This window comes from Neovison vison, chromosome X, assembly GCF_020171115.1.
Source record: "Neovison vison isolate M4711 chromosome X, ASM_NN_V1, whole genome shotgun sequence".
NCBI lineage: Eukaryota > Metazoa > Chordata > Mammalia > Carnivora > Mustelidae > Neogale > Neogale vison.
The window spans coordinates 97,558,241-97,569,565 of record NC_058105.1 but is presented as its reverse complement, the minus strand read 5'-3'; the positions used below and the strand labels follow the sequence as shown (position 1 = coordinate 97,569,565).

Below are 11,325 nucleotides of genomic sequence, written 5' to 3'. Positions count from 1 at the left end.
GGTGGCTCAGCATCTCCAGCCAGGTCCAGATCTCGATTTGGGAGAGTGCCTGAAGCAACCAGAGAGGCTGGCCCCCTCGGGCCAGGCCCGGACCCGCCCGCTCCGCTCCCAAATGACCCCAGGGAACCATTTTTTTTTTCCCAGCCGCGTCTGAGGGAAAATTGAATGCGCGCCAGTTGCCAGGGACGCGGCCGCCACTTTGGCGCGACTGGGTGAAAGAGGACGCTGGGGGAGGGGGCTCTGGCTTCTGACTGGCCGGGGCGTGAAGGCTTATTTGCATAATATGCTCAGACGGCATCTGATTGGCTGAAGCTGGAGGGGCGGTGGTGGGGTGATTCTAAGGGCCCGGAGCCCTGGCCCGGGGACTTTTTCGTTCCGGAGTTACTCCGTGGGCGTGAGTAAGTTGCGCGGGCACCCGGGAGCTGAGGAGGCCCGGGTTGGGAAGTTTTGCAGGCAGGTGCAAGAGCCATCGTACACAGTATTTGAGAAACGTGGAAGAGCAGGGGCCGAAATCAAGAACTGGAGGATGGAGAGGGACCGCGAGACTTGAGGAAGGAAGGAAACGGGTGGGGGTTGGGGGAGAAGGGTGGGGGCCAAAAAGAAGGCTTTAGGGGCGTTCTTCCAACCTGAGCCTTTTTGCTGGGATCCCTTTGCTAGATCACTAGCGTTTTCTGCAAGTTATTATCAAGCCGTGTTGGAACTGGGACCAAGACAAAAAGAGGCGGGATTCCAGCTTTTAATTAACTCAATCTGAATACCAAGTTTTCATCCAGAGGCATACATACTTAAAATATCAAGAGAATCTGTAATGGGGGACAAATATGTTTTAATTAGTGAGACGATCACCTACAGGAAACTGGATGTGTGTTTTTCTCGAGTTGTCCTCTTGCAACGCTCTTTGTATCTCATTGGTTGTAAAGATTTAAAATCGATTTTTGTACTCTCCTGCTGCCTAAGTACTAGGGGAAAGGGTCTGTGGCTCATCATAGCCCATTTATACGTTTTTAACGTTTCTGACTTCACATAAACATCTCTTGGCTATGATGTCTTTCAGTAAGTACAATTAATCTTTGGAAAGTAGCTTCTAATTTTCATAAATTTTACATCCACTATCTTATTTAACCTTAAACAAAATTGGACATAGCCCCTGGGAGAAGCTCCATTTTCTTGATAAGGAAACTGACTGTGGCAAAGTTTCTCTAAGTCTCCATAAGTACAAGTGGGAGGATGAGATTTTATCTTCATGCTTCAAATTTATTTTATGATTTTTGCCCAGCATTTTTCTTTCCATTGATCCCCCCCGCCAAAGACTGGTAGGTGAGCAGGTAGTGTTATCCAAGTTTTATCAATAGGAAAACATGGCCTATGATCTAGCAGAGCTAATAAGGCCTGGAACTGGAGGTCCCCTGGTTAGGCTCTGCCTCCAGAAGTCACTGACGAGTGTCCTGTTGTTCACAAGTCAGTCTATATTGCACCAAGTCTGATAGTTTGCTGTGGAAAAAACTAAAATATACACAATTAAAGTGAAAGAAGGAGGGAAAGAAATAAACTCCTTTATTAGGTGCCTCTCTCTTCTTTTGGCAATTTTTATCCTGTGAGAAACAATATAGTAGAAGCGCCACTGAAAGGTTTTAAAGAAAAGCAATTTAAAATTAGAAGCTTGAGGGATGCCTCGGTGGCTCAGTCACTAAGCATCTGTTCTGCTCAGGTCAGGATCCCCGGGTCCTCGGATGGAGCCCCACAAGGGACTCCCTGCTCAACAGGGAACTGCTTCTCCCTCTCCCACTCCCTCTGCTTGTGTTCCCTTTCTACCTCTTTGTCAAATAAATAAAAATTAAAAAAAATAAAAATAGAAACTTGTATCTTGTTATCTGTAGAACTATTGGAGAAGAGGAGCCAGTGAAGGACAGGACAAGGGAAGTGAGATGGTGAAACAAAAATAAATGAAAATGGGCTGGGGTCTGGAGTCCCAAAGTGAAATTTAAGGTGCAATGCTCTTAAAAATTAAATTCAAAGATTCAGTACATGGCTTTGGCCCTATTCAATGACCCTGTGTTTTAAGAACTATCTTTGGAAAGTAACATTTCAAACGTCACACCCACACCATATATATATATATATATATATATATATATATATATATATATGACTGTATGCCTCCCAGCTTTTCTGTTAAATGATGAAAGATACCCAACACCAGGCTTAACTACCATCACCCTCTCCTGGCCCCTTGGCAGCCAAAAGGCCACATGGCCAGGGCTCCCCAGCATCTCTGAGTAGCAGGACTTGGACAAAAGTGAGGAATTTGGCTACTTCTCCCCATTGGCACTACTGTTCTCTTGGGGAAAGGTGCAGATCTGGCGGTGGGTTGCTCTTCATCCCTGGCAACAGCTGTTACAGAAAAGATTGGGAAAGACCCAGCCTGGACCTAGGCAAAAGGCTCCGAGGCTCCCTTCCCCCAGCAGCTGGCCAAGGCCAGGGCCACAGCGAGAACACCATGCGTCCACGTGCACCAGGCATGACCAGCCACCCTTCTTACGCAAGAGCCCCGAGATGGAGTTGCGGCTGCTGCTGGTCCCTTTCCCGCCACCCCCCACCCCCGCCTCCCCCGCCCCCAACGGCTAATAATAAACCAGGATTGTAGTTTCTGGGCAGCGTGCACTATCGATTCAGGGTTGGGGGCTCCGTTTGCAACCAGGGTGCATTTCGGTCATCCCACTCCAGGAGCGTGTGCCAGGCCCACCCGAACCAGCACGCCTGCCCTCCTTCAGGCGGGTCCGGACGCCAGCATCTTTCCCCGCTCGGTCTCCCGCCCTCCCCCAACTGGCCTGCTCTGCTCTCCCGGCTGGCAGGGTGCGGCTGCTCCATCCCTCCTCCGCCCAGCCCAGCCCGGCCAGGCCAAGGCGCCCTCCCTCCGCCCGGGTATCAGGCGAGAGGCGGAGCTGGCCCGGCGCGCCCCGCCCTCGCTGTAGAAGGGACCTGGAGAGTGTTACTCGCGGTCATCCTGGCCCGGGCCTTTTATCTTGGCGCTGCCGGGGAGGCGGGAGGTGGAGACACCAGGGGTGGCCCTTGAGCGCCGGCGACACCTTTCCGGGGCTCTATAAATTGAGCACCTGGGATGGGTAGAGGGCCGACGCCACCACAGCCGCCCGCAGTCACAGTCCGGCCACTGACCGCAGCAGCGCCCGCAGGCAGCAGCCGCCAGCAGCGGGAGCGCTGAGATACCCAGCGGCAGGGGATCTTGAGCCACAGCAGTAGGTGGGTGTCCCCGCCCCATCTCTGCCCGCTCACTGTAGATGCTGGGACTCAGCCTTATCCGAGGGGGACGGGGGTGGGAAGCACCCCTTCCTTCTCTCCGCGGCCTTGGCGGGCGAGGAGGGGGGGACCGTGGGGCTGCGGGGGGAGCGCTGGGTTGCTGGAACCCGCGGGGCTCCGTCCCGGGCGAGCCGGCCCCGGGGAGGGCGCTGTGCGCGGGCGGGGCCGCCGGGCACCCTCGCCGGGTGGGTAATCTCTTTCGTTCCCGTTCCCCAGCCAGGCCAGGGCTCGACCTGCGGACCACGCGCCGCCATCGCGAGCTTCCGGGCGCCCAAGCTCCGAGCTGCTGCGCGTCCCGCAGGGCCCGGCTGCGAGCGAGACGAGAGTTGGAGAGGGCGGAGCAGGAGCCGGGAATCCCGGCGCACCGGCTCTAGGCAGGCCCCCGGCGCGGGCCTCGGAGAGCGCGTGAGGGCAGGCAGCCCATCGCCCCGGCCGGCCATCCCTTGCCTCTGCGTCCCTGTGCCCCGGCGCCCGCGCGGCCACCATGATGCAGATCTGCGACACCTACAACCAGAAGCACTCGCTCTTTAACGCCATGAACCGCTTCATCGGCGCGGTGAACAACATGGACCAGACGGTGATGGTGCCCAGCCTGCTGCGCGACGTGCCACTAGCCGAGCCGGGGCTGGACAACGACGTCGGCGTGGAGGTGGGCGGCAGTGGCGGCTGCCTGGAGGAGCGCACACCCCCGGCCCCCGGCCCGGGCAGCGCCAACGGCAGCTTTTTCGCGCCCTCCCGGGACATGTACAGCCACTACATGCTGCTCAAGTCCATCCGCAACGACATCGAGTGGGGGGTCCTGCACCAGCCGCCGCCGCCGGCGGGGAGCGAGGAAGGCAACGCCTGGAAGTCCAAGGACATCCTGGTGGACCTGAGCCACCTAGAGGGCGCGGAAGCCGGCGAGGAGGACCTGGAACAGCAGTTCCACTACCACCTGCGCGGGCTGCACACTGTGCTCTCCAAACTCACGCGTAAAGCCAACATCCTCACCAACAGATACAAGCAGGAGATCGGCTTCAGCAATTGGGGCCACTGAGGCGGGACGCCCGCGGATGCCCCGCACCCTTCCTGGCCCCATCTCTCACCCTTTCCTCAAAGCTGTTTTCTTTCTGGCTGTAGGGCGCGATGGGACGGTGGGCGGACTGCAAAGTTGCGGGGTGGGGGATGGCTACGTACGTGCGGGGGGCGCAGCGGGGCTGCCTGGAGGAAGGGGCCTCCTCTGTGAAGAGGAAAGGAGGAAAGTGGTGGCGGGAGTTAAGGTTGGGGCCCCCTCCCCCTCTCCCGTAGTGGTGGTGCTGGGGGCGCTGTGTTCTAAGTTGCTGGGAATGGGACTGAGCTGACGCCCTGCATTCAGCCTGTGCCTTCCTTGGAGTTTCTTTTCTGTTCTTTCTGGAGGAGATAAGTTGAGAAGGGGCCATGCTGGGGCGCGGCGCTGGGTTGCCACACTTGGGAGCGGCGCCCGGAGCTGGGCGCTGGGGAAGGCGGGGCGCGCAGCCTCCTACCGCCCTGCCGTTGGGCTGGTGGAGGCCGCAGCGTTGCTAGGATTGCATCAGTTTTCCTGTTTGCACTACTTTTTGTAACAGTGGCCCTGTCTTCAAGTATTTCCAAGCTCCTCCTTGCTCTGAAACTTCGTCGATTCCATTGTGATAAGCGCACAAACAGCACTGTCTATCGGTAACCGGTACTAGGAGATTAATGATTTTTCTGTTACACTGTATAGTTGTCCTGTGGCACCCCTACCCCCAAGCCCTTTCACGCCCTCCCCGCCCCCATCCCAGTGTGTGGAAGCTGGCACCGTGCCAGCCCGTTACGAAGCTTGCCACTCAGCCAGTGAAAATAATAATGTTATTATGAGAAAGTGGACTTATCCGAAATGGAACCAACTGACATTCTATCCGTGGTGTACATAGAATGATGAAGGGTTCCACTGTTGTCATATGTCTTAAATTTATTTAAAACTTTTTTTAATCCAGATGTAGACTATATTCTAAAATTAAAAAGGCACATGTGTTAATGAAACTCAGCAAAATTTTGTTGCTTTTAAATCTGTCCATGAATGGCCTAGCTAAGTAAAATAAAAATAAATTCAATTGCTTTTTATTTTTTTTTTAGCCAAAGAAAATGTTATTTTCTCTCTGGTATTTCAAAGTGGTAGTTATTTGGTTAATCGTCTCTGTAAGGACCCAGTTTTGTTTGGGATGTAGCTACCAACGAGATTCACTGCCAAGCTTTTTATTTAAGTCCATCCCCTGGAGGCCCAGACACCTCAACAAAAATTCAGATACCCAAGGTTATCTGGGGAGGCAGCAATATTTTTCAAGCCCCTTGGCCAGCTTTTTGCAGAGCTTGATGAACATTTTGGGCTTTTTAAGAAGCCCAAGCCCACAGTGAAGTGTGTTTTGAGGCAGAAAAACTCATTTTAGAGGCGGAAATTTCACTTAGCTTACTGAGAAGTGAAAAATCTGTAAACACCAGCTAATACTAGCACACACATCTCACAGGTCTTTACTTCATGAGACTCTCCGGGGACTCTTAGGAGATAACTGAAACCGTATTCTGTAACGTGTGCTGGGGCCTCTTTCCCTGCTTCCCAGACAAGAGCTAAGTTTTGGTAAGCAAGGCCCAGCAATGCTGCCAGTTTTTCGATGAGTGGGCGTGCAATTGTGGACAGCAGATTGGAGCCAAACTGCCGCTGGGCCCTGGGGAACACTTCTCAGATGGCGACTATGACGGTGCTCTGCATTTCCTTTCATTATTTGTTTAGGGGGAAATAGTGTTGGATCACCTTCAGTTTTTCATGTGGCATCATGACTTCATTGAAGTCATGTGGCATCTCTAAGCTCCTAGAGCTTGAATTTAAAATACATAGAATTTTGCAGTCCGAAAAATAAATAAATAAATAAAAAGCCAAGCGCTTTTTGTGATGTGGGCAGCTCAAGTCTATTATCAGCTTTTAGCAGCAGTGAAAAAAATGGGGAAGTGTCAAGACTGGGGTGCTTGCCTTTGCCAGAAAAAGTTAATCATTAATACAGAAAGATAAGGGAACAGCATCGAAAGTAAGGTATAGAGCCTCTTGTAGCATATTCCCTTTAAAATATCCAAAGTGCAAACAACAAAGAAAGGAGATTGCAGAAGCCACAAGGTGGAAAGAAGCACCAAGACTTTGGAGCCAGAAAGTGGTGTGTTCAAATTCTCTTGTTACAACTTATTACTAGAATATTCGACCATCCACGCTCACTGCAACACTTGAAATTAGGCATAATCACTACAGGGCTTTCTTCGTGCAGTTGCAGTGAGGATTACATGAGCTGACACACATAGAATGACTCTTCCGAGTTCCTTCAGGCACTACCGAAAAGGGGCCTTACAGATTTCTGTCTTTGCTCTAAATGTTGGTTCATGTCTCTGTTGACCTCCTTGCCTCTCTCCAGGAATATGTACTTGAGGCACGGAATGCATAATTTCAGTTAGGTCCTTGCAACAGCAGCTCACCTATTTCCCTTCTCAAAGTCCAGAGGGAGAACCTGAACTTAAAGCAAAAAGTCATAATTTGGGCAGATAATTTGCAGAAATTTTAGGAGATGCTAACTGCAAGTTGTTTTCAGGGTGTGGTGTTACATAGAATACAGAGAGCAAGACTTAAACTGTACATAGCTACCCATATGGGAAACCATTCCTTCACATAAGGGTATTTTTATTACGCAAATAGTGATTCTGACCTAGGAGTAATAACAAGCACTGTTAAAGAGCATTGGGTTTTTTTTTTTTTTTTAGTGAACCATGGGGTTTCCCAGCCTCCAAAAGTAATAGCCCACAGATAGTAACTACTGTTTTATTCAAGATCAGTCTATGAGACAAAACAAGGTCAAATCACGAAAACTTTAAACATGGACTCTTGGATTGGTCTCTTAAAATTAATTATTAGTCTTAAAATTTTCAAGCTTAAAAATAAAATAAAATGTCAAGCTTTATGTAGTTTCTGATCGAGGTTACCTTGCTTTAATTAGTCAGATAATTTAAACTTAAAGTAATTTAGTTTTTCTTTCAATGTCAGGTCCGATTTTTTTTTTTTTTTTTTTTTAGTAACTCAGGGAAATTTGAAGGTTGTTCTTGAGTTCCTCTAAACACTTTATTACATCTCCAGTTCATTTGGAACTCTGTAGACTTTTCAGACTGACACAGTCAAACTTCCCATGCTATTTAACATTTGGCTTAAAATTGGTAGATAAAGGGATGAGCCACTTTATTTTCAGGTCTCTCCTGAGGAAGCTCAAAGTACTCAACAGATTTTAAAAGTTGCAGAGACTGAGCGGCAAGTCCCTCAAAGAGCTCACGGCTGCCTGATGGTGCCCATCTCCATAGCGGCCTGTGACCAAAGGGAAGGCACAGCTAGATGAACCAGGCAAAACGGAACAGCTTAGAATGGAATTGATTACCCTCCAGATATTTACATCTGATGCGATTTCCTACATCAAAACTGCATGCCGAAGCCTTTGAGAAGGCCTGCTTTTGCCTCTAAAAAACAGCTTTCTGCTTTGCTCACATGGGGTTTTTCATGTTGTACATTTACACAGTGTTCCTTAGTGGTCTGGCCTCATTTACTCTTTCTCTGAACCTGAACTCAATTGTTAGAAAGCAGCTGGGATTGTTATCGTTTGGACCTACTTGAAAACTAGCCTACAGTTAACATTTTTTTTTTAATGAAAGTTATTGTCGTTTGCATATACCCCATAGATTCCCCTTATTTGTAGTTGATGAACAAAACTCACTGGGGAAATCGTGTCTCCCATTTGCCTTCCCCTGCCTTCTCCCCTTAGTCTCTGGTTCTCGTTGCAAATTGGACACAGTTCTGGTGGACTAAGGCCTCAAATCTTGCAGAGTATACCTTTTTTTTAAAGGTAATTATCTTTTTATGGGACGTCTAGTACATTGATACCAATCACTGTATCCTTGTTTGATTTATTTGGAAGAGTTTTGAATTAAATAATGACAGAGGGGATGTTTTCTCTAAAATTTTAGAAGGGATTTTTACCCCCAACAGATAAAAAAATCTGGACCAGAAGCTCATGAAAACTTTAAACATGTGGACTATTGGATTGATCTCTTAAAATTAATTATTAGTCTTGGTAAAATCTCAAGCTTAAAAATAAAATAAAACAAAATAAAATTTCAACCTTTATGTAGCTTCTGATCAAGGCTAAATTGCTCTAATTAGAAAGATAATTTAAATGTAAAGTTATTTTTTTTTAAAGTCAGATCCTTTTCTTTCTTTCTTTCTTTTTTTTTTTTTTTTTTGTAACTCAGGGAAATTTGAAGGGTGTTCTTCAGTTCCTCTAAACACTTTATCACATCTCCAGCTCATTTGGAACTGTGTAGAACTTTCTGGTAAGTGGTGGACATAATGATAGTCTATTACCAATAACCGTTTCTTTTTCTGGAAGTCAATACCATCCTTTGCCTCATGCAATAAGGGCTCCTTTCCTGGGTCCCCAACTTTCCATGGTCCCCATGATTCCTGTAAGGCCTTGTGACTCCCCTGGGGCAACGAGGTTTCAGAGCCAAGGGAATGCCCAGAGTTTGTGCCCCTACTTCTAGACCACACTTGGGTACCTGAATCACCAGAGTTCCTTGTCCAAATGGCCCTGACCCCCTTCCGGGGACTTCACAGATATTGACCCTGAGTTTATTCTCCCGGTGGTGGACATGCTTGGATGGTGGGCAGGGCTTGGAAGCAAACTGTCTTGTCCAGAGGATGGAGCTTGGGGAGGAAGATGAGGGAATGGAGTGGAGATGGGAGGTCCCCTCTGGCTTTCAGGATGGACAAAGGGTTTGAAAGCCTGCAGAAAGGAAATAAGAGGTAAAAGCAGCTCAAGCCTTAAGATCTCTTCCAGCATTGGCAAATGAGGATTCTAGCATTTTCCTTTGTGTTTCCCACATTCCACCACAGAAAGAATGTTATTTAATTAATGAAATATTGGTTAAGGAGAAGGAAAACCACATCTGTACACAGAGTTTTTCCAGCTGCTTGCCATTCAGAGCCTGAATGGAGGTCATTATAGCAAATACCCAAACAGATATGCCTTCCGTAAAACCGTGCAGCATTTGCCATCTCGAATCTTCTCTCATCTATTTGTTGTTGTTATTGTTAATTACTGAGTTTGTTGTTTTCTTGTTAGTGTCAAAAGTCTTGGTCAAGTTAAAGCACAAAACTAATAGTTGTGTGCATCTGTCTAAACAAGGTCAGCTAAAACCACAACTGTCTCATCAGTCCTTCCTGTTTTGGCATTCTCTATATTAAGAGGAACGTTTTTGTTTTGCCTTTTTTTTTTTCTTTTTTTGGTAACTTCCCATGATTTTTCTTCTATTTTATTACTTCTTTGTCTATTGTTTCAGAATGCTTTGTCTAGCAGTGGTAAAATCTATCTGCCAGTGTGGCCCACTTCAATAACCCCGAACTGGGAAGAATTTTGATTGGAGAAACTTTTTATCATTTAGTTGAGACCGGGGTTATTGAAGGTAACTTTCTGACCTTGAGCTGTCTAGAGAAAATGCTTTCCAACACAGTAGATGAGACTGAGAAAATACTAGCAAAACACAGAGCCCAGTTCTTTATTTTAGCTAAATAAACAATGCTGGGGGTGGGGCATTTTCAAGACTCTTCTTTTACTTTTGAATACCAGTCTTACTAGTGTTGATATGTGCACTTTTATCAACGAGCATTCAGTTAACAGGATGAAACCGAACATGTTTCGTTTGATGTTTTCAAAGGTAGAAACTACCTTTGTAGTTTTTTTTTTTTTTTTAACTTTTGAATACCACACTGCTGAGGTAAAGAATGTTGTAGCTTGTGGGTGAGCTCAATAGGGCCAATTAAAACCCGACTACTCTTCCACCATGTTGAAATACCTGACAGAACTTGCTGTGTCCTTGGATAATGGCTTTTTTTTTTTTTTTTCCCTTCTTCTTCTGAGCAGACATCTAATTGAGGAGATTTCCTGTTTGGTGGTCAAACAAAGATGAAAACGAAAGTACCGCATTGTTGGGTCCGACCGACCAAGATATTTTAAATTTTCCAGTTTTTCACAATGTGATGTTAATTTTAAGCCCTGCTATGTTGTTAATGGGACACATGCGTTGTGAAAGAGCACGGGTGCGTAGGGGAGCAGCCGAGCTATGTGCAGAATGCCAGGAGTGTAGTTGCTGTGTTTCGGTCATTCAAAACAAGGTGTAGTATTCTGTGACATCTAATTGACATTGTAACTCATCGGTGCTTGGAGGGTATAATTTAGCTTCTGTTGTGATAAGTACTGCCAACAGTTCCTCCATAGTTTGAATGTTTGGAGGGAAAGTGCCAGAAATTTAGATGTTTTATCCAAGTGTTCGGGCTGGGCGGAATCTTCACAACAGCAGCCCTTTCCTACCAGTGGTTTTTGAGAGTTGGGGCCAGTTTAGCCTCAAGGAGAAAAAGGGAGGTGCCAAGATGAGCTGCTGCTGAATTTCATGTTTCTGAATTGACCAGATGTCACCCCTGGGTCAGCGTGATAAGGGCCGTGATGGAGAAAGGCAAAGTGTGTTTTGGGACACTCCCACTCAATGGAAACCCGAGGAGTGCCGAAGTAATCCTTCTCTTTCGATAGTGGGTTGGTACATTTTCTCTGACTAGAGAGGCAGCAGATGCTAGGTTGAAGCATATGAAATTGGCATTTTTGTCCGTGCAGAATGGTTGAGTGGACCCCGATTCCAGCCACGAGCTGCCCATCCTCTGAGCATGGGCCACGGTCCCTCCCTAGCACCTCATGAAACTATTGTTCGCCAACTCAAGGTTGGCCTGATTTCAATCCAGAAGGAGTGAGGGACCAAAAAAGAGGCCAGCGGGGGGGGGGGGGGGGACATTATGGTTTTTTTAAGATTTTATTTCTTTACTGAAAGAGAGAGAATACGAGCGAGGGGAAGGGCAGAGGGAGAGGGAGAAGCAGATTCTCCGCGGAGCAGGGAGCCCCGCACAGCAGG

General features: G+C 47.8%; 1 protein-coding gene across 1 annotated transcript; it reads left to right on the top strand.

Moving 5' to 3' along the window:
• Nucleotides 1-3,009: 3,009 nt before the first annotated feature.
• On the top strand, nucleotides 3,010-5,409 carry MID1IP1 (MID1 interacting protein 1). Its single transcript, XM_044235422.1, has 2 exons — nucleotides 3,010-3,258; nucleotides 3,532-5,409. Exon 2 carries the CDS (start codon nucleotides 3,800-3,802, stop codon nucleotides 4,349-4,351), a length of 552 nt encoding a protein of 183 aa, XP_044091357.1. The 5' UTR covers nucleotides 3,010-3,258; nucleotides 3,532-3,799; the 3' UTR covers nucleotides 4,352-5,409.
• The last annotated feature ends 5,916 nt before the right edge of the window (nucleotides 5,410-11,325 follow it).